The sequence below is a fragment of the Copidosoma floridanum genome, unplaced genomic scaffold (assembly GCF_036245765.1).
Source record: "Copidosoma floridanum isolate Cflo_tuat_1 unplaced genomic scaffold, Cflo_Japanese_pri ptg000004l, whole genome shotgun sequence".
In the NCBI taxonomy this organism is placed as follows: Eukaryota; Metazoa; Arthropoda; class Insecta; order Hymenoptera; family Encyrtidae; genus Copidosoma; species Copidosoma floridanum.
This window is the reverse complement of record NW_028321881.1, coordinates 37,755,534-37,779,711: the sequence shown is the minus strand read 5'-3', so window position 1 is coordinate 37,779,711 and position 24,178 is coordinate 37,755,534. Positions and strand designations below refer to the sequence as shown.

At 35.7% G+C, this 24,178-nt stretch overlaps 2 protein-coding genes across 3 annotated transcripts in view; both read right to left on the bottom strand.

Annotated features, from left to right (window-relative positions):
• The window catches only part of Bem46 (abhydrolase domain containing 13-like protein Bem46), a 73,021-nt gene that overhangs the window by 36,374 nt on the left and 12,469 nt on the right, over window positions 1-24,178 (bottom strand). The window lies entirely within an intron of this gene.
• LOC106642423 (uncharacterized) lies at window positions 11,731-13,371 on the bottom strand. The gene is made up of 3 exons (XM_089598033.1): window positions 13,185-13,371; window positions 12,129-12,410; window positions 11,731-11,942 (listed from the first exon to the last, which is right to left on the bottom strand). The coding sequence occupies exons 1-3, from the start codon at window positions 13,369-13,371 to the stop codon at window positions 11,731-11,733; spliced, it is 681 nt and encodes a 226-aa protein (XP_089454159.1).

The window sequence follows — 24,178 nt, the reverse complement described above, 5'->3', positions numbered from 1 at the left end:
AGGCCTGGGTAAAAGCGAAACAGTGTTAGGGCTATAGGTAAGGATTAGCGGACCCGATGCCAGGCGTCGGGCAGGGATCGCTGCCTTACGGGCGAGGAGTGGTCCCTGAAACACGGGGCTTCTCCGGGGATGCTAATTAGCTTGGATCCGATACTTCGGTAGAGAGCATCATCTTAACCGGCGAGGAGTCGACGTCCTGAAATAATGGAGTCTTCTCCAGGAAAAGGCTACACAGTGGCGAGTGGACCCGATGCACCATTGGTGCAGAGAGTGCCAGCTTAACTGGCAAGGTGTGTTCCATCGGAGATACTCACACTATGCCCATGGATTAAGGTAGGATATGAGAAAAAAGGTTTGGAAATGGGTGTGGCAATGCACCCACACACATAGGTGGTGAGTGGGTGGCTTCTGCGACTAGGCCAGTAGGCTGTCGTCCGATTGAGTACCACCGATTAATTCTGATAAAATTTCCATCTGTTCTACCAGTGATACGGTAAATACTTTATCGGTTTCTGTAGCAAAAACTTTTCTCATAAGGTTTAATGATAATAATACTATTATGAATATTTCTTCCAAATTATTCAACATTTAATAAAACTGCCCCTATAAAAAGACAATAGGAATTTATAGGAATATTAAATTTTTATTACACACTAAATTATTACTATATGACTTTTATAAAGATGAATTAAATTATTTTCCAGTTTACTCATATTTGAACAACGAAATCTATCTGCGATCAATATATCATAAAAATCTATAGGTCGATAAAACGTGGAAAAATATTTAAATGCTGATTACGATTCATAATTATCGTACTAAAACAGTAAAAAAAAAATTTTTATATGTAAATATTTTCATAAAAATATATAGAATCAGTTGCTATTTCTTGATAAGCAATAATGAAATTATGATAAAACTGGCATGTACTTACTCAGTCGAAAATTTTAAACATCTATTTATAATTTCATTAGTCCTGATAGATTTCTTTAGGAAACGAAATCTATAATAAATGTGTCATAAAAATTTATAGGTTGATAAAACGTGGAAAAACATTCAAATACTGATAAGGATTTGTAATTAATGGTACTAAAACTATAAAAAATATCAATTTTCGTACGTAAATATTTTTATAGAAATGCATATGAGCAGTTGCTACCACTTGAAAAGCTGTAATGAAATTATGATATAGCGGGCATGTATGTCTTCAGTCGTAAATTTGAAACATTCAATCATAATTTTGTAAATCCCTATACATTTCTTTGGAAAACAAAATGTATGATAAATGTATCATAAAAATCTATAGGTTAATAAAGTTTATAAGTTCCTATGGAACACTTTATTTGATATTGATAAACGTACTATAATTGATCATCTTAGTCTTATAGAATATTATACTAACTTAAAAAAGGTTATGAAATGAAACTGATACAAATTTATAGACTTAATCATTTTATGAGTTTTAATTGTTATTTCCGGGTGCAAATACACATGTTCAGGCGATACAAATTTTTTTTTTATAAGGTTTTATAAATACTTTTCAATCGGGGTACGTGGTAACCCGGTAGAAAAAAACTACATAAATGTAGTTATTTATTTGTTTATTTGCAACAAAATGTTTTTATAATTATCTCGCAATCCGTTAAAATGGTTTTGTAACAAGTAGAAAAACTTTTTGTCTAAATTGAAATAAATTGTATTAAAATATGAATTATGAACCAGTAATAGTCAATGAAGTCGGTATATCACTTAACATCCGTTACACTGTCAAACATCAGAAAAAAAATAATAAAACCAAATTTAACATGAAATGCCAAGTCTTATTTGCATAAGCCTCTATCACGAATATTAAGTGATGAGCCTACAAAAGTGGAGTCTCGAGTACTTAGTCAACTTTTCAAGAGGGAAAAAATCTAAAAAAGGTATTACGCAAAGTATGATATAAAAATATTTCCTAGGGCACCTACTGTAGCACAGTGATTCAGATTGTTCTTGTAACTCGGGAGCTTAGTAACACAAGCTTACGAATTCAAGTCCCAAGCTGTGCTCACTTATAAGCTTGTACCACTAGGACACTGGTTTTTTCCGTACAAATTTTCAAGCGATAGTTTGAAGGCCATGTAAAATGAGATGATCCGATTGCCATGTAAGTGATCGATTCACGATAAATCTGAGGTGGTTTTTCACTATATTCTAATGAATTGAATATACATGCAGAGTAATACAGCCTGAGCTGAAACTGTAAGTAGGCGATCAGTAGGGCCTACTTAGGCTGCTTTTCTAGCCTATACTGAGGTCCTATAAAAATAATTGGTGGGAACTACTGTCAAAGACGGTAGATTTGACGGACTGTAGTTAGTAACTCCTGTGGCCGTTAGGGGTACTGATCGTCAACAGTTGTAGCAAGTGGCAACAGATCAGCCGATAGTAGCTACTACAGCACAACGTATGTTTCAAATAATAGACAGTTTTTATGTCTTTATCACGAAATACACATATTGTGATGATACGTTTGTTAAATGATAAAAAAATGGTTGATTACTTATAAATATGGCAGGTATTCTAATTTTAGAATATTTAAAATTTTTTAAATGTAAATCTTGGACTGAAATAGTTTATTTATTATACGTTAAGTAAAAAATGGATGGATTGTCTATATATATTTATTTCTAATAAATCATAATTTATACTTGGTTGCAACGTATAAAGAGTTTTTTCTTGTATTTAACAGATTAAACTGGCCTGATTAATTTAAAATTGAGTCCTCTGTCACTGCACTGTATTATTTAAATAATACTATTATACTTTTTGAATGCAATCAAAAAATAACTAGTCCAAAACACTTAAGGTACTTGAATTAGTTATTAGAACAGTGACAAAGGGCATTTTTGGATTAATAACCTCAGTTCAAGCTGTAGAATACAAGAAAAAAAGAAAATCAGGATTTGGAGCAAGACTGCCAAAATTTTAAAGAGAAAGAATTCAAACTTTTTGAGTTGTACGCAGGACAGGTACTCCGTACTGAGTACAATCAATTGCCAGAAGTAATCCTATCTATTTTTAATTACTGTTTTGTATTGATTGACAATTTTTATCATCATAACTGACTTTATTTACACCCAACATAACTAAGTTATTGAAAACAGATGACAAACATTTGTCAATGGATTGCAGTGGTAAACTGACACTCCAACAATTAAAAATGTTTTGAATTTTTAATTCAACAACTTTGGCAGTCATTAATTTTGATTTCTTTTGTTTCTTGTATTTGACAGATTAAACTGGCCTGATTTATCCAAAAAAATTTCTCTGTCACTACTGTATTAGTTGAATAATACTATTTTATTATTATACACTTTGAATGCAATGAAAAAATAACTAGTCCAAAACATTGAAGGTATCTGAATTAATTATTAAATTGTTAGAACAGTTCCTAGTACAAGGTATGACATAATTCCAGTAGCAATTACGCAGTTCGTTATTTCTGAAATTCTTAATGGAAAAGTATGTGTAAAGCTATGTGGTATTCCATGCAGGCAATTGGTATAGGGAAACTATATGTATAATACAATATGGCATTACACATGTCAATACACATGGCATTACAAATAAATTTACAGTGATAAAAAAAAAAACTCGTTTAAAGAAATCGAATAATACTGAATAAAGTTCTGATTAGCTTCTGTACTTGATTGTTTATATTTATGCATTGCAATTGCTGAAACAGTTTCAGTATTCGTTATATACTTACCCATAAGTAATAGTTGTACGAAAGAGTCCTTATAGGAGTACATTTTTTACAATGTGTAAAGAAGAAAGATATTTCCTAATCTTATCGTTTGGAGGGTATAACAGTAATACTACATGTTATTATCTGTACCTAAACACAAAATAGGGGGGTTGGTGGGGTTTCTTGTATTTATAAACAGTTTTTCCAACAAAACCAAATTTTTATTTATCTGAAGCTTTTTACAAAGTGTACAGCAGATTAAAATTTAATAACATAATTGATAGAAAGCCGAATTAATGTTACACAGCTTAACATATAAAAGCGTAGCACTGAATTATATTTCAAATTCATTAGAATCTTTTATCATTGTTTAAAACTTACTATAATTGATATACATATCAAAGATTTTTCATGAAAAATTGTTTCTGCCTTTTTTATGTTAGCGTCTGCTTTTTTAAATTTTTGTTATGAATAACAATTTAAATATTTTTTACAACTCTCAAGTAGTTATGGCAGTATTTTTCATGATAAGCTGTAGGTATAATGTATTAGTCTACATGTTATAAAGATGCCTTACACAAATGACATAGACGCTCATTGTTCTTACTATCTAAAAATATTGTTTCACAATAAATATTTATCATCTAGATCAACGATCAGGATCGTTTCACCCATACGACACCTTTTTTTAATAATAACTGTATGCATAATCAAGTACGATTGCTAATAAAAACTTTATTCAGTATCCGTGATCCCGGACGGTACTGCGAAGTCGCACATGCGCAGAAGAGCTTAATGCTCATTCGCCAGTACAGCAGCGCGCTGCTTAAAGTAGGCCCCGCCTGAGCTCTCTCTCTAGCTTCCCCATTCCAACCTCCCTCCAGATGGTTAACCCAAGCCTTCCCTAACAACTTATATACTCCTTCAGTATCACGTAGGAGAAAGTTATCGGTAGCTGAGTGGGCTAGCGCACATGATGATTTTGCTCACTTAATCTTCGAATCTCAGAAGCGCAATATTTTTTTTTTTTTTTTTTTTAACCACGCATTAAATTTAAATACGTACATCATATATAACAATTTAAAAAAATATAACTCTCCTGATTAATATGATAAAGTGATTATTAATCAGGTGAAATTTATATTTTCAGTTTATTCTACTGACTGAATGTATTAATTTTTTTTTTCCATTAATTAAGTACGAAATTTAGAAATAGTTATTTTTCATGTTTTAAGCGCAAGATGTACTTTTATATACTTATTTTAGAAAATAAATAAATAAATGCAACGAAGTACCTCGATAAAAAAATTTAATAACTAATCATGCGTCAAATTGGGCAGTTTCCACACTACCCTTGAGGTACTGCCTGTAGTGCGTTAGGTTGTTTCGATTACACGTACATCAGTGTTTTACTTTAATACTGACATATTACGCTTAGGCGTAAAAATATTTCGCAATCATTACAAGACTTCAGTTTCCTTTATTTATTCTTGATATACGTGTAATGTACGCATGTGCGACTTCGCAGTACCGTCTGGCATCACTGTTCAGTACCATTCGATTTCTTTAGACGTGTTTTTTTATTTTTATCACTGTAAATTTATTTGTAATGCCATGTGTAATGGCGTGTGTAATTCCATGTTGTATTATACATATGGTCTCCGTACCAATTGCCTGCATGAAATACCACATGGCTTTACACATACTTTTCCATGAAGAATTTCAGAAATAACAAACTACGTAATTACTACCGGAATTACATCATACCTTGTACTAGGGGTTTTTGTAATGGTAAATTGAAACAAATTTATAGGTTATATTGACATTTAAATCGATTGATGAACACATCCAATTTTCATTTTTTCAATTTTTGTTTAACAAAATCATCAATTGTTTATATATATCACTATAGAAATTTTTAAATAATCGTATTAATGCAGTGTTCGGATGAGCTCATTTATCATTTAAAAACTCTTTCGGATTGGATTGTAATATATATATATAGCTAATCGGTAGTATCAACAGACTAAAGGTAGTAAGCATGACTGCCTGTACGACGGTAATAGCTACCAGAAGGGACAGTTGCAGCTGCCGTCTAAGGCAGTGACGGCAACAAACGTTTTGAGTAACATTTTTACGGAATATCGTTCAGTAGTTCCAACTGATTTTTTTTTTGAGTACACGTTGGCAGCGTCAGAGGGTATTTGGCAGGCTCCTTTAATTGACGGAATCTAACTATCTTTCAATTTATGAATATAGATATGTACATATGAGAATACACATTGTATTATAATCGAAAAAAATTTATATGCTTTATTTTGAACGAATTATATTGAATTATTTCATAATTTTTAACGACAGTGTTGTTGATCAAGATAACTTTAAAATAAATCAAAATTATATATATGAGAGTGTAAATTTAACCTTACAAATATCTCTTACTGTTGATTGCAAGCAGACAATATATACGTATAATTTGCGAGTTAACTCTGGTAAAGTAATTTTAAATAATAATCAAGTAAAATACAAGTCAACTGCTCATACTGCAGTTCACTTTCTTTGTATACAGAAACAAATTGACGCGATTACATAACAAATAAACTTGACTTGAGAGCAGACAGCTGAATGACAGTGTGCAAACTGTTGCATATGAAAATTTTATTATTTAAGTACGGTGCTTAAATATTTTTTATCGCAATTTTTTGAAGCAATGAAAATCATTTCTAAAACTGGTACTTTGAGAAAGATTGTTTGGTTGACAATAAATTTAATATCGATTGATTTTGTCAGTATCATTTTGATAAAGATACTTATTAATATTTTAAATAGACTCAATGGAAAACACTTGTGACTTGTGTATCTACATAACTTTACACTACAGTTGACACCGCAACTATAGCTGATATAACTGTATATCCATTTCATAAGGTAAGATAAAGATAGGTTATGTAGGCTGCCTACTAAGTACCTCACGCATATCCCTCGACGCATCTAGGTGCGCCCTCAGTAGGCTACCTAAGTTTAAGAAGTAGAGAGACAACCGACGATTATTTTTGCCGTTGTATGCACAGTTCGTAATAAAAATACTCATAATAATAATAATAATAATAAAAATAATAATAATGATAATAGTAACAGACCATTCACCAACGGAGAGGGGGGAGGAATTTTTCTGACCAACCGCCTGTCACCGACGTATGATAACTTTGATCCAAAGAATGATAAAACAAAGATTCATAGCTGTGATTAAAAATGGCTGAGATTAAAAACTAAATGTAAGATTATAAATAATTACGTTCTATATTTATAATAAATTTGGTTTTAAATGAAAAGTTTTAAAAGTGGTCCTCTTATTGATCTGGGTAACTTGAAAATGCTATTTTTAGCAAGCGAAGGTCTGAATGTTGCAAGGAAAGAAATCTTACTACTTCAAGCGTAATTCCTATAACACTAGTCTGAATTGATGAGATGTAAAAAGTATCAAACTTATGAGGTATCGATGTGTACAAGAATAAGTTGTTTAAACATATCTAAATGACCAATACATGTAAAAGTTTTCAATTTCAATTTACAAGCTTTTTTCTCATACCCCCACCGAAAATAAGACTTTGTTTCCTGATTTCAGGGAGCAAAGTGCCACATTCCTCCCAGGTAAAAAATCGCATGTATTGCTCATAGGAAAAGTATTGTGCCATCCTCTGCGCGGTTGCGACCCTCACCTATGGCTCGGGAGGCAATTTTCTCGCAGAGGGTACCAAATACTTTCCTTAATAAGCAGTAAATGTGATTTTTACGTAAGAGGTTATGTTGTACTTTTCTCCCTCAAATCAGGGAAAAACGTCGTATTTTCAGCGGAGGAAGAGAAAAAATCGTATACGGGTTTCGGGAACAAAGTACGGCATCATCTACCGTGTGTTTGCCACCCTCGCCTTCGGCTCGGGAGGCAATTACACACCCGGGAGGGAATGCCATACTTTGCTCCCTTGGTGCGTAATATACTATTAACCAGGCTTTTGATGTCTTTACGGTTGCGTATTAAAAAAGTTAAAAACAAATATCTAATTTTTAAATCATTATAAATTTCTTTATTAAATATAATTACTCATTACTGTAAGATCAAGTTGCAGGGGAGGGCGACGAGGTAAGTTTGAAAAAGCAGACGAAACTCTGGTGACCGTGATACTATTTACTTTTGATTTGCATACTTGAATTTTCAAGTGATGAAAAAAAAGTATTTTTGCCCGTATGCCTGGTGAATTGCAAGAAGACATTCTTCATCACCTAGGAATTTATAATAAACATTTTTTATTCCTATTTATATCCATTTATTTGTTTTACTTTTTCTAAAAAAAATTAATAAAAATACATTAAATTTGCTAAGTTGAAATTTAAAGAGTCGGCTCGCAGCATATAATGTGCGCTCTCAAGTACGCGCAAGAAGCTAGATAAGATATGCGCAAGGATTATTGGCAAATATGTATAATCGATAGTGCGCAGAGAGATAGCGCAGATTACGGCGGCGAATTATTTGCAAGTTGGCTATAACAGGCACTGACGCGCGAGGAAGCACGTTTCTCCTCTAGCAAACTTGGGACGTAGAGATCCGCTGCCTACCCAGACCTGGAACTCTTCCATGCACCAGTACTGACAGCGACACGCACGTGTAGAGAGAGAGACCCATTAAGTGGATTCCTACTCAGATTTATTACTAGTTATTACGTGATAGTATGTAGGTGGTGCAGAGTTTGGTCAGTTTCACATTGAAGAAGAGAACAAAGTACGAATTTTTTTATAACGGTGTACGTGATCACTGTCAAATGAGAGGGAGGGAAGAGAGTTTATTAACTTGGATGATGAGATGATGAAGGAGTCCTGATATGCTTTGGTGTGGCAGGGGGGAATGTACATAATGTCGTTTGGTCGTCTAGTTGAATGCCGTAAGTCCGTCTCTGCGTACAGAGTGAATCGCTGGGCAAGTTGTTAAGAATTGCGATGTGTTAGTATGTTGTATACTAGTGCAGCTATCAGGTATTCTCTGCGGTGTTTTGGCGTTAGCCACTTCAGCTGTAGGCGGTACGGTGTTATATGGGCCATGTGGGGTATGTAACCGTATACATATCGTATATAGGCGTTTAAGGTAGTTCACTCAAAAAATTAATTTTCATCTAAACTTTTAATATTTTAGTATGTTGTAGTTATCAGTTCAACGGATACTGTAATGTTTTTTTTTAGGTAGCAAGCGGTACTCATTTTCAAGATATTCAAGTTCAAAGTTGACATTTTTTACACATAAGTATACAAAAAACACACTTCGAAACTGATATTTTATCTAACTATATAAAAAGTATCTCTTGTAGAATTTTAAAAAACTAGTATGTTACAGTTTAGAAAATGAGGATTAAGATGTGATTTTGTTAAATATAGCAATCGGTACTAAATTTAGAGATGTTTTAATCCGAATCACGAAGTTTTTCGATTCGTTATATGAGCCACGTGGGAGATAGGCTAGAGTGGCGCGATACTTGGCAACGTTGCAAGTCAGCGTGCATATGTATTGCAGATAAAAAAGTACATTAACTACACGCAATTATTATAATATTGTTAAAGGATATTTTTAAAGTCTTTGCATTACCATACAATGATTGAAAAAAATAATATGCATACATTAGAAACAGGAAAAAAATTCAAATATCAATAAACTTTTACTTTTTAAATGTTTGTTTTATAAATGAATTTTTTTGACATTAGCACTTTATTCACAAGTAATATTAGATACAATTTTTTATACATTGGAAAAATAAATATATTAATGATAACAACACTCAGTAGTAAGTCTTTTACAACTAGAAAAAGAAACGTAGGTACAACTTATAAATCAGTAGTTTTTAAGTGTTCTAATAATGTACGTAGAATTCGCTTATTTGACGTAATTATTATTTTACTATTTATATCTTTTTTAGTACATAGTTGAAGAACACCCTCATCACCTTCACTTTTATAAAGCTGCAGAAGTGACTGATAAGTAACATCATGTTTTGCCAATCTTTTTTGCATTTCAATCGTAATTACTCCGTTCAACTCATTTAAAAACACCATGTTTGCCTTAATTTTATTAGTCATTTCAATTTCAATAAAACTTTCTCGAAATGTTCAAATTCAATTTTAATAAACCATGCTTTCTGATTTGTTGTAAGAAAAGTCGCTTATCAAAACTTGTGTTATGAGCAACTAACAAGACTTTTTTTGATTCTGCAGATAAATGAAAAAAATGTTCAAAAGATGACAATGCTTCAGTGATTGTTAAAGTTTGAATTGGTGTATCACGTAGATACAACTTATTATTAATCTTGTTAAAACCGGTAACTTTCATTGCTCCATAACTAATTTCTTTTACTGGATTGATATATACGTTAAAAATGTTGTGATTACATTTCACCGCAATTTGAATAATATCCGCGTCAGCTTCAAATCCAGTAGATCCTAAATCGAAATAAACAACTTTGTCTGAACAAGTTATTGAATCACATATTTCCTCGGCTAACTTATTTTGGCTTCAAAATTACAATTACTCGCGTATGTCACACCTTCTGACTTTTCTTTACTTTTTCGTAAATTTTCACGTTCTTGCTTCAACTTTAATCTTCGTACTTTACTCGAAACTAATTTACTTTTTTCTTTTCTTGAAATAATTTTTTTTTGGGAAGCAATAACGTATTTAGTAGTATTTTCTCCTACAGATAATCCAAGCGCTTTTTCAAAACGCACACACTATCGGCAGCTCTAGAATCATTAGCCGCGCTTGTACTAAGACATTCATTTTTTTTTGCTTTATGAGTAACGATATTATTGAATTCTTCATTAATTTGACTAGATGCCGATATCGAAAATTTATGAGAATTTGCAGCATACTTATCAGAAAAGTTCACCAACTTATTATACAAATCGTTATCTGACAATAAAACGGTATGCTTACTTTTAGGTTTGCACCAAGAACCCCAATTTTTATGGCGACCTTATAAATGATCCGGTATTTTTTTCAACTCATTAGCTAACGCTTTACTTTGACCCTTATTTTGTCTTACAGCGTAAGAAAAACATTTCTTTACATGTTTAATTACTCCTTTTCGGTTCAATTGTTTGTGCGAATCTCTTAACTTATACAATTCATCACTAAAATTCTTTACAAGATGATTTGTATCAGCTAATTTGTGAATATTAATATTTGGATTGTCTTTTCGCATAGCAGATATCATTGAACTATCTTCGTCACCGATAATGCACCTGGCTTGTAATCCAGCTTCTTTTAAAATTTTGCTGTGGTTTATCAATTCGACGCCAGCGTCTGCTTCTATGGCTTTCGCATTTCCATGAAAGTTTTTCCGGCAGTTGTGATCTACATTATGCCCTGCATCATATGTGCGACATTTCCGATTTCTCGTTGTATAATCGAGTACTTTACCCGACAAGAATCCAATTGTAGTACTGTACCCGTTTAAGCTATCATAGCTTCGGCCATTGCCACGTTTAGTCCAACCAGAATCGAAGGAAACTATAATATTAATAATTTCGCCTAGAGCAGAATCGAAGGATTTTTGTGATTCAGGACTTGAGTCAAGGTATAAAGATTGTAGGATGTTTAAATTTGGGTATAAATCTGAGGCAACTTCAGGTGACCTAAGGAAAATTCATAAGGATTCACACAATAACGTATAAAGTTATTTTTTATTTAAAAGTTGTATATAGAATTGTTTAAATAAATCATGTAAAATGTAAAAGTATATAAATGTGTATAAATGTATATAAATGTATATATATGTGTGCGTATAAATCTGAAATCATAATTATCAGTCACAAATATTCTAATTAAAAAATATAAAACTCAAAAATAACATTGAAAATGTGACTCTTTAGTACGTACACAATAGTGAACGTACTAAAAGAAATCACATACAGATATATACAATACATTTAATTCACTGGCGATTATTTAAGATTGATCCTTACAAATCTTTACGTAGCTTTTCTATGCTATCTATAACTAATTTTTTCTCTTCCATCGCAGCTCGTAAGCAGCTGGATTTAGCTTCAGTTTCGATTGCTGCTCCTATCATTGCCTCGTACTGCTTATACAAACGATTCGAGATAGTTGCTAGATTCGCACAAGAAACAATTTTGTTTATATTTGTGTTTCCAACACCTGCGTGTACAGCTCCTAAACATATGAATATATAAACATTCATATTCTATAAACGTACTGATTTGATTACCGAGAATTATTTTATTATAAATTATATACACTACGTTGCATATCTTTTATTTAAAAGGACTTTATAACAAATATACAGTTAACAAGAAATTTATTACACTATAGTTCGGCACTTCTGTATTGAATACTTACCTAGCACAATAGATGCAGTTACTTCTGATTTGCCATTTTCACTCTTATCGCTTGTTTCCACTTTCGTTGTTTCTTTACATGAATTGCATTTGATTATTAAGGCAGAATGAAGGCCTACACACTTTTCTTCAATCGTATTGGTCAAAGATAAAATGGATTGACACTCTCTACATCTCAGATTCTCTCCAAGCACATCCAAATCAACTATACGCTTTCTCCTACCTTCTCTTTTCACCTTATTCAAAACTTCTTTGATAACCTTATTTTTCGCGTCTATCATTGCTTTATATCGCGTAAACTGTTTTTTTTTAAATAAATCTTCCATTTTTCTTGCGATAATCAGTGAAAATTTGTTTTCGCGGCATGATCTATAGTCTACTTTTCATAACCTTTGGACACAACTGCCACGTCAGTGTAAGCAAAACAACAAACCCACTAGCAACGTTGTCAGAATTTGGATCAGGTAATATACGGAGATGCGTAGAACTCCGATTTCGTTCTTCTGCGCAACAAGCGGACGAAAAAAGAGCGCAGTGGTTATCAACTGATTCTTGTATGAGTACAAGATAGCATGATCTGTGCGCCATTTCGTTGAGTGGAGTACTACTGGGCTGAGTGAACTACCTTAACAGTCGTTGTAATCGAATCTCGCAGGTTATACTGTTAGGACACTGTTATACACTGCGCAGGCATAACCAAAGTGCGGAAGCACCAGTGACTTGACGAGATTTTTGCGGAGTTGATGAGTCAAAGAGTGACGATGTTGACGCAAAACGCGAAGAGTGCGGTACACACGAGCAGAGATTTGATCTACATGGGTGTCCCAGGAGAGGTCGTGATTGAGCCACACACCTAGACTATTTACTCGCTCGACGTAGTTTATAATTTGCCCTGACACAGAGATCGCAGGCACTAAGTCTCGATTTAAGCGAGAAACAAATGTGTGACTGCCAAAAAGTATGGCTTTAATTTTATCAGGATTAAGTCACAAGCCGTGCTCGTTAAGCCACAATACTATTGCCAAAATGTCCTTGTTTATTCACTCAACAGCCTCACCGAGATCGCCGCAAAGTACTGTCAGGTAGATGTGCAGGTCATCTGCAAATATGTTGTGTTTGCAGTTGCGAAGTACGCTTGGAAGTTCACGTATGTAAATCGTGAAGAGCCTGGGGCCAAGCACACTCCCCTGTGGCAAGCCACAAGGCACATCCACCCAACTCGAACGCGCACCGTTGTTGCCCATAGTCGATTGTCTTCTTCCACGAAGATACGAGTAAAACCAACGTAAGGTGGAGTCACAGCTTCCAATCTTCCGTAATTTTAACAGTAGTTTTGCATGACAACCCAGGTCAAACATCACTATTATTGTGCAGCAGCCTCTCTCGATACCAAGACGAATGTCATCCGTAAGGTTTAAGAGCGCTGTTTGGGTGCTGTGACCCTTCTTGTAGCCAGTCTGGTGTGGGTCGTGGAGGTAGTTGATATTGAGGTGGTTTGTAAGTTAAAAATCTATTATTCTTCCATAGTTTTTGAGAATTTTGTGAGACAAGCTATGTGACTTGTATCAGATGGTGATTGCGGATTTTTTTATTTAAGGGAGTGGTCTGATGAGCGCATTCTTCCATGTAGCCAAGTAAGTAGCAGTGTTAATAGATGTGTTTATGATCAATCTGAGTGGATCAATAATGTGAGGTAGAAGCATTGATATTTTGACAGATATGCCGTCGACTCCTACTGTTTTAGGAGTGGCTCTTTTTAGCGCTAGAGTTACTTCGCTTTCAGCTACTTCCCAAAGAGTAAAAATCTTTTGCCTGTCTTCTGATAGTTTGATGGTCAGAGCTCGCTGAAGGTCTTCATTGGTAAAAGCATGGGAACGGGCTGTGACAGAAGAGTAATATTTGTTAAGTTGATCGATGTTGAATGTTATGGCTGATGTATTGGTTGACGAACCTGTCAGTTGCATGTTACAAAGAATTTGCCATAAAAGGCGAGAATCTGGTGTTGAGTTAAGTTTGGAAGCATCATAGCTGTTTTTTGCTGTGTCAAGTGCATTGCACACTGTGGATCGTAGGTGTTTAAATTTGTGGTAGTCCATGATGAGGCCTGATTGACGATAGTCTTTGTAAGCTCGATCTTTTTTACGCATTAAACACCGAATTTTCTCGTTTGCCCAGATTTTTCATCGGTTAGAGCTGGTTATCACGTGAAGAGGAGCTAGTGAGTAGAAGGCTTGTATAACAGCATTATTAAGCGATGATGTGAGTTTATCTATTTCGTAAAGTGTGTGAGCTGAATTTGACGAGTGTGGATTTATGCTGAGATTGGACCTATCGAAGGAGTTTTTAAATTTATCTAACAGTTCTTTTTTGTTGATACGAGTCAATGAGCCGGCAGTAATTGGTGTGGGTAAAGTTTTTGTAGTTGATAGATTTTTGAGAATTTCCGTCCAGTCATGACCTGTGGCAAATGGAGCGTTAGATTTGATGAATTGTGCTACTGATTCTCTGTCACTAACTAAAATAAGATCAATACATGTATGTGAGGGTCTATTTTGATAGACTGCGTGGTATGTTGGTTTAACAGATACTAATTACAGACCGTTGGAGTTTAGTATTTTTTTCATGTACCTTGATGCATGATATTCTGTACACAAGTCTATGTTGAAGTCACCAACAACCACGCTGAATGGGTACATTGGAAAGTACTCAGCAAGGCATGAGAAAAAGTGTTCCGGGTAGGTAGACTTCGGACGTCTGTCTATAACTGAGGAGAGTAATTTTGTATGCGCTTTTTTGAGTTCAAGTATTAGGAATTCAGGTGTGTTGTCGTATAACGGATCTGATTGTGTGAGTGTCCGTACCGAGAAAGATAAATCGAGGTAAGCCGCTACTCCACCTCCCTCTTTTCCGAGTCTATCGAGACGACGGATGTTATATCCCTCAATTTCAACTAACGAATCGGGGTCAGAATCATCTAAGAATGTTTCTGAAATACCAACAGCTGTCTATTGAAGTGATGTTATTTGCGATTCAAGAATACTGAAGTTCTTTTTTAGCCGATTAATTTTTTTATGGGATATTCGCAGTTTGTTGTGTGATGAGGTGGCGACTGGACGGTGTGGTTCATTGTTTAAATTTTTCGTGTCTGTAGTGGTTTCTGGACGATGGTAGTTCTGTAAAGATAGTAGTGCGTGCTCATTTGGTATGTGAATAGGCTGGGATCGCTTTGTTTGACGCATATACAGTTTGTAATTTCTAACTATCGGGCGTGCGTAATTGAGCTCTTTGGCCCTAATTGTTGCTTTGCGCAGTAGATCGTATGTTGGCTTTAGCCAGAAAGCTTGGAGTGATATAGTGCCAGATCTGCCACTACCGAAAATGTTGTTGTTGGTTTTTTGCGAGAGCTTGACTACAGCATACTTGCACTACTAGTTGGAGCATGATAGCCTTAGTTATTGGTGCTTGTGCCTGCATATTTGCGCTTGTTGAGGCCGCCGATGGGCCGGCATTTTTCCCTGCTGAGTTCCAGTTGCGAATGAATATCGTTTGAGGTTCGAGCTTCGGAATGCCAAGTGCTTTTAAAAGTTTCATGACAATGTCATCTTTAGATAAGGTAACTGTTTGAGAGATATCTGAAAGCCTACGAGATTAGATTAGATTAGATATATTTATTGGGCCATGGGGTAAAACCCTATCTGGCCAGTATCAAAATTACGTTTGTCAAGTATTCCAATAACAATAATTATATAGTGTTCATTAATACATGTAAAATTTGATTAAAGGTTAAGAAGATTAGTATAATATAATTCTCTCTTCAACAACAGCGACATGATAACTGAAAAGTATCACTCCATTTGTGAGCTGTTAAAAAGTGTCATATTACAACTAGCAGTATAGCCCTTTCAATAAGTGACAATTTGGTATATACTAAAAGTCACTAAAACAATGATATTGAGAAAAATTATTTAGATATACATCATTATCACTATATTTACAATTATCCTTATTTGTTTATTAAAGATAAAAGATTAAAGATTGTGCGAACTACGAGCAGCCAAGCAGTATTATCTTCAGTAAAATAAACATAATCAGTAACTATAAAGGATTATTAATGTATAGATATGTATACAGCAAGATAATACAATACAGTATGGAATAAAATAAAATAAGAAATGATAGAATAAAACATGCACGTGATAGTGTGACCAGTCAGAAAGTCATAGCCCCATTTTTCCACTCGCCAGTGTCACAACGTAATAGTTCTTGGAAGATAGCACCTTTGTATTTAGGAAGACCGTCAGGGGCAAAGTCAGGGCAAGGTAAGCCATTAATGAGGTAAGCTGCAGCGACAACGAAAGAATCTGTCCAAGCCTGAGTACGATGGTTGCCCATGTCTACATTGAGATCTCCTACGACTACAGAGAGAGAGAGAGAGTACAGGGCAAGGTGTTCAGTGAGCACGTTGAAGAATTTAATAGGGTCAGCAGATTTTGGGCGTCAGTAGATAGTAGCAAATAATAATTTAAAGACACCTTGTGAAATCTCGATTATAAGACATTCAGACGTATTGTCATAGACAACAACCGACCCTGCCAGGACTCGAACCTTCATAGCATCGTTAACATAGATAGCCACACCTCCACCTTTTTTTCCCTCTCTATCAGTGCGATAAATTGAATAACCGTCAATGAAAACTATGGAATCGTTATCGAGATGGTGTAAAAAGGTTTCTGAGACTCTAAGGGCTATTTACTGACTGTTTAATAATTTGGTTTCAATTAGTGAAAATTTTGTTTTAAGTCTATAGATATTAATATGGCCTATTTTGATATTGGAAGAGCAACCCGATGATACTGGACGGGGTAGTTAATCTCATTGCGTATTAGTTGCGGCTGAATGGACAGGAAGTGTGGCAAGATCGGCTTCCGATGGTACATAAATATGAGCAGCTTTTTTTGTCTGACGCATGAAGACCTTTTAGTCACGAACTATTGGGCGAGTATAGTTAAGATTTTTTGCTGCTGCAGTTGCCTTTGACAGTAGTTGATGCAAAGGTTTTGGCCATAAAGCGCGCAAGCCCAATCAACCCACGCCACCAGAACCAAAAACGGTAGTGTTATTTGCTGCAGCAAGATGATAAGCCTGGTACAATAAACGATTCCTAGCAACCGGAGAAGATAACTCTAGCACAATGGCCCTTGAAGAAGATGTGGCTGCTTGAGTTGAGGATGCACTAGTCCGCTTATAGGCCCAATCACGTGTAAAAGTGATCAAAGACAACATATGCTGCAAGTCAATGGCTTTTAATAAACATTTGACAATATCTTGGTGTGATAATGTTAAAATCTGTGAAATGCCTGTAAGTAAAACCTCACAACGATCGGTGGTCACCATAGACCCGTCCTGCAATGAGACAGTAGCAGTGGAAGTATTATCAGCATATGCCTTTTCTATAGGTTCCAAGCGCTGAGAGATCTCGGTCAGACAATTTTCAGCCGCCGTAATACGCTTGTCCAAAGACTTCTGCATCTCCTTGATCTCCCTCATATCAGCAGCATAGATCACCATATATTGCTGAAACCATAGTGGTGGATCAGCCATATTTTCAGCAGAAAACTCTGCGACAGGACAAACGTCCGAGACAACCGTAGGTGATGTGTCAACGCGTGCTGCTTTGGTTGACTGCTCCGATGATGGCGACGGCGGAGATCTGAGTCGCTTGTTGAACACCGATGATGGGGTTAAAACAGGACGATTTAAATTTCTCAGCTCCGAGTGAGCTGAGGCGTTTGGTACAGGGCAATGCTTTGAACAACCAAGAAAAGAATAATCAGTGGGGTTATATGTATCTAGACAACTCGTATGGAATCTCTTTTGACAGACTAAGCACACCACGTCTGGTTCACAATCGCGCTTTAAAACTCTTTTACAACGTAAACAACTGCTTGACATACTCACGCACTATTTACTACACTACGCCCCATCTATAGACGACGTTGAAAGCAACGTAATTAAAGTAAACAGAACAAACACAGTAAGACACTCTGTCGATAAAGCAGTACAACTTAGATATATGTTGTAGCCCAGAGGGAGGTACACCACGTAGCCGCTCAGATGAAATACAGGGCAACACTAATTTTTCTGTAGGTTTGAATGAGCTGTAGGCAAACTGAGCACAGTGCGTGGCAAAGGTCGTCAACAGTCGTCCTGGCAAGGCAAAGCAACAGCCTCGCAGTAGCAGAGTTGAGGTTATGGAAACAGCAGTAGCAACGAAAACGGAGTTACCAGTCCCCAGGAGGCCGATATTACCCAAGAGTATTAGGTGAGTGCCTTCCTAGCTCCTGGTTTGACTCACCTACGAGAAAAAACTCCACAAAAAATTCAGCAATTGTTCTTGAAATGGTAAAAGATAGGAGCACAAGAAGTACACGTCAGTACAGCAAACTCACTGCAAAGAGAGAGAGAGAGAGAGAGAGATTAGATTAGATTTAGATTTATTAGGCTAAGGGCCATAGTCCCAGAATAGCCTTGACAAGGTAAGTACATATCAGACACAGAGATTGATACATTAGAGCTGCATAGCAGCAAAAATATGTGTCAGCATAAACATTGGCGCAGAAAAACAAGTATAAAGTAAAGTGAAGTAAAATTAAAATTAAAAAAGAAAAATAATTGAATGAATTAAAAAGTAAATAAAAGAAATTTGACACTGGTAATCGGTATAAGAATTAATCCACTATAGACTAAGGATCGTGTAGCCGGTTGTCTCGTGATCGAATTAAATCCAATAGTCTGTGCTTGAAGCCGAGTCTAGAGAAACTCATACGGAGGCTGACAGGTAACCTGTTCCATTCTCTGGCCGCTGCGACAGTGAATGAAGTTTTGAATATGTCCAGAGCGGCTTTGGGTACGAAGAGTTCTTTGGTGTTTGATCTTCTAGAACAGACTGTATCTGATAACGTAATTTTAAAGGCAAATCTATCTGCGAGGTAGGTAGGAATTCCAGTTTTGAGGACACCGGCCAACAGACTAAGCATGCAGTAAAGGATCCTGCTACTGAAAGACAGGATGTGATGTTTGCGGTATGCTGGTGTGATGTGTTCCGATTTGCGCATGTTTTCTACAAAGCGGAGAGCGGCATTTTTGCATCGACCTAATTTGGTCGTCATCTCGGTCGAAAGTCCGTAAAGCAACGCTGCACAGTACTCGAGTCGTGGAAAAACCAGTGATTGAACGAGAAGTAGCTTTGTATCTCTAGGTATGCAGTCTTTAAGGCGCTTGAGTTTTGCAAGCGCAGTGAAACAGCTGGCGGCGGTGGCAGTGCAATGAGGTCTCATAGTGAGAGATGAGTCGAGGAATACACCGAGGAGCTTGATGGTATCACTGGTGTCGATGATGGCCTCGTTCATTTTGATAGGAGGTAGAGTTTGGTTCATTCTATTCCTAAATCCCCGGGTTCCAAACCAAATGGCAACAGTCTTCAGTACATTTACTATTAGGCCGTTCTGTTCAGCCCATACAGAAATTCGCGATAATACTAAGTTCACTTGTTCAATAAGACGCTCGGCTTCTTTGACATGGCCATGGAAATAAAAACAGAAATCATCAGCATAGATGTGGTAGCCACAATCCTGACAGACAGCAAGAAGATCGTTAATGAAAATTGAAAACAGAAGAGGTCCTAGTAGGCTCCCCTGCGGCAAGCCGAGGCTGCGAAACAAAGTCTGAGAAAGTTCACCATCTGGTGAGCGAACAGTCTGTGTGCGATTTGATAAGTAAGATTCGATCCATTGCGCGGCAGGGTCTGAGAAACCGTAACACTTGAGCTTATTGACAAGTAGTTCGATGTTAACAAGGTCAAAAGCTCGAGTCTGATCAATGGAGACAAGTAGGGTTATTTGATCCTTATCCATGGCGCTCCGGATATCGTCGACGATGTTAATCAGAGCGGTATGGGTACTATGTCCTGACCTATAGCCCGACTGATGACTATCGAGAATGCTCCTTCTACTTATGTATTCCGAAATTTTGTAGAGAGCGACTGCCTCAAGCAACTTTCCCCCTGCGGCCAGGATGCTTATGGGCCTGAAATCCTTAGCAGCAACAGCTTTGTCTTTTTTGGGTATAGGGACGATAGTAGCATGCTTCCACAGAGAGAGTAGAGTAGAGTAGAGTAGATTTATTAGGCTAAGGACCAAAGGTCCATAGTAGCCTTAGCATTAAGTACATAAGATAAGTTTAGAGGACACGCAGGTCCAAGATACAAGATAGTCGCAGTTAATAGTGTTGAAAGACATATAAGTAAAAGTATAATAAATACATAAAGTTAAATAAGTAATATATAATAATAATAAAAAAAGAAAGCTAATTGGTTATGAGTTCAGTATATAATCTTTTTCCTTGATTGCACGCAAAAGCCGACTTTTAGATCTAGCAAGCGGGGAGTCAATCCGCAAGTTAGCAGGAAGGGAGTTCCACTCCCTGGCAGCGCCAATAGTAAACGAGTGTTTGTAAATGTCGAGCTTAGTATGAGCCAGTTGCAGTTCTAGAGCATCGGACTGCCTGAGTCGAGAGGATGAGGGTTTGAAGGTGAAGAGTTCCGCTAGATAACCAGATAACCAGATAACTATATATATAGTACTATATCGCAGTTGAGTAGAATAAACATTTTACATTGACGACACTCTGCGATTATTGTTTAATATTTGACTTGATGAGGACTGCCTTGGAGTAGTCGAAACGTCGTTTTTCAAATAAAGTCAATTTGAACAGCATAGCCCTTAGTACTTGTCATTATTTATTGTATTATTAGCTGTTCTTGGAATCAAACAATATCTACTTTAAGACGTTTTTCTTCATAGAATCGGCAACCCGAGCGGTTTCGCTCTTTTACACTGGGCAACGAACCCAACCTCCAACATTTAATTACTGATATTGATCGAGTGTTGGTCCCTAATCTTAGAGTTTTCCCCGCATAGATAAAATTCTCAGCCATCTTTGAACCACGGCCAACTATAGTCAGGGTTATACTCAAAGAAAGGGAAGTCGTAGTATTTTGATTAAATTCAGTTTCTTTAATCCTATTTTACAGCTTTACCAAAAAATTTATTTTTCAGAAAGTCGTTAGAACAACGAAAACGAGACTTGTGTATCTCAAAATGCTTAAATTCACTTTCCAAATTTCTTCTGGCTCAGTTTTTACGAAATGTGGTCTTATCGTTAAATAAGTAGCAAACCAAACTTTTCTAGTACTTATGGTGTAGATTGGTGTATTTTAAAAATACAGCAGTGCTACCGACGGCGTCTGCATGATGTTGGTTACAGGTATTTTTAAAGTCACAGTTCAGTGGAAGAGCACTTGCTTCTCATCTGGAGGGCTCAGCTTCGAGACTCCGCTCTACCACTTACTCTCGGGTAACTTTATGATATTTTTCATATGACCTAATCACTAATATACCATATAAGTAAGCAACTGGTATAATGCTTTTACCGTAGCATGCACAGTAAAGAACTATGACGCGCAGAGGAAAAACACTCTTTCATAGTTAAGTCGCCCTGTAAATAATTAATCACTACTACAAATAATGATACATATATGGTGAATCAAAGTTTTATATACATACATATGTATTCAAAGCCATTAAACAAAGACAGACCATGTTAGAAATCATAAGTAGGTGGTAGGTAAGCCTTATTTAGGCAGCTTCATTAGCCTACCACGCGAAGCCAACGTACAGTGTTAGATGGCGCTTCGTAACAAGTCACTAGGTAGGCCCTACATACGTACTCCGTAAGGGACGTTCAATCATTTTTGATATTAGTAAATTATTTTTTCAAAGCAAAAATGACTATTGATGTTATAAAATACGTATATTAAAAGCTTTTGTCATAAAAAATTCATCAATTCAGCACTTTATAAAAATATTAGTTAATTATTTTACAACTCATGGACGTTCAGTACACGTGGTAAAAATGTTTTGATGGAACATACGTTTTTATTACATTTGGATCACTCATATATATTTAATTTGTTATATAAGTTCTATTGGATACCAGCCTCTGAGTTGACCAAAAAGACCAACAGCAATTAGAGAGCTGTAATACTGTTTGACAGTTGCAGGTAGTATGGATGCAGTTATGATTTTTATGGCCTCAGGTAGTGCATCCCTCTTAAGAAACGACGTCCTGATACAATCGCTGCTATAAGACGCAGATGCTTGACCTGTGGATGTTTGGTGTACCTTAAAGAGGAAATCAGTAGGTCAGAGGCTGGGCCCAAACACATCGGATCGCAAGATATATATCAGGCTCATGAACCAGCGGAACCAAACTTAACTTGGCCAGTTCGACACGACCAAGATGCCCTTTGCTTTGTATTCCATAATTTAGCGTTTTTGTTGCTAGTCAAAAAATCTGATTCCAGCCTTCCCAATTTTAGCGTTATGTATTCAAAAGCTATTTTATTTGAGGAGCACTCATTATCTTCATTGTCGACTCGGGAGAACTGGTTTGCTCTAACATTTTCAGAAGACCGTATACATGAAGCGAATACAGCCTGAGTCTGATGCGTCCATCAAACTTGTACGTCTAATGGATTTATTGGCTCTTTGTATGATACTTAACCACCAGGACAAGTCGGCTCCCTAACCTTTTACCTCAGCAGCACATGGTTTCAATAAAATTTTGTACATCATTAATTTTTAATTTTTTGTTTACTAAAGCATGCAAAATCATACAAAGAGCCAAAAAATCTATTAGACGAACAAATCTAATATCACGCCTTAACAGACGTGTCAGACACAGGCTGTATTTGCTTCTTGTATATGGTCCTCTGAAAATGTTAGAGCAAACTAGCTCTTCCGAGTCGACAATGAAGATAATAAGTGCTCTTTAAATAGCACAGGTTTCGATTACATAATGCTAATATTGGGAAGGCCGGTGTAGGATCTTTTAGCTAGCAACAAAAACGCTATATGTGGGATGTTCTCTGCTTGGAAACTCTAAGAAGAAGCAGCCGTCGTTGATGCCTTTATAGCGGACTAGTATGACCTGGAATTTTATTATTTTCCTCCTTTTGCTCTTATTATAGTAGTATTAAATAAAACTATGCAATACAAAGCGAAGAGCATCTAGGTCATTTTTAATTGGCCAATCTAAGTTTGGTTCTCCCGGTTTATGAGCCTGATATCTTGCGATCCGATATGTTTGGGTCCAGCCTCTGACCTACTGAATTCCTCTTTCAGGTACACCAGACAGCCACAGATCAAGCATCTACGCCTTATAGCAGCGATTGTGTCAGGACGTCGTTTCTTAAGAGGGATGGACTTGAGGCCATAAAAATCATAACTGCATCCATACTACCTGCAACTGTCAAACAGTATTACAGCTCTCTAATTGCTGTTGGTCTTTTTGGTCAACTCAGAGGCTGGTATCCAACAGAACCTAACAAAGAAACTTTATTGCGTTTCTTTTCTGATATCTTTGGGATAGGAGCAATCTTTAGAAGATAAATCAAATTAAAATATTTCAGTATATAACAAAATAACTATCACATATTTGATTTTTTATTAAAAAAACTTTCTTCACGAAAAAAACTAAAAAGATTAAAGACAGCAAAAAAAATTTTTAAATAAATTGTATTTTTCGTTTTCAAACAAAATGATGAAATGCGAGAAATGTTTTTTGCACGTATATTTTATAACTTTCTAAGACCGAAAACCATATTATTTGTATACATTCTGTATACTAATAATACAGTTTTTGGTCTTAGGAAGTAATGAAATCAACAAAAGAATTCAAGTTTTTCTTTTGTAATTAGTAGTAATTTAATTGAATATAATACAATCATAAAAAATTTATTTCGGAGATAAAAAATAATTGATTATAATATATATTTAAAAAATTATAAATCCCATAAATCGAGAATGAATTCAGTTTTTTCAATTGCAATACAGATATTTTTAATAGCATCTTTGGCATTAGAAAGCAGTGAAATCCAAAATTAATAGACAAATTTGAAGATAAATCAAATTCAAATATTTCAGAATGTAA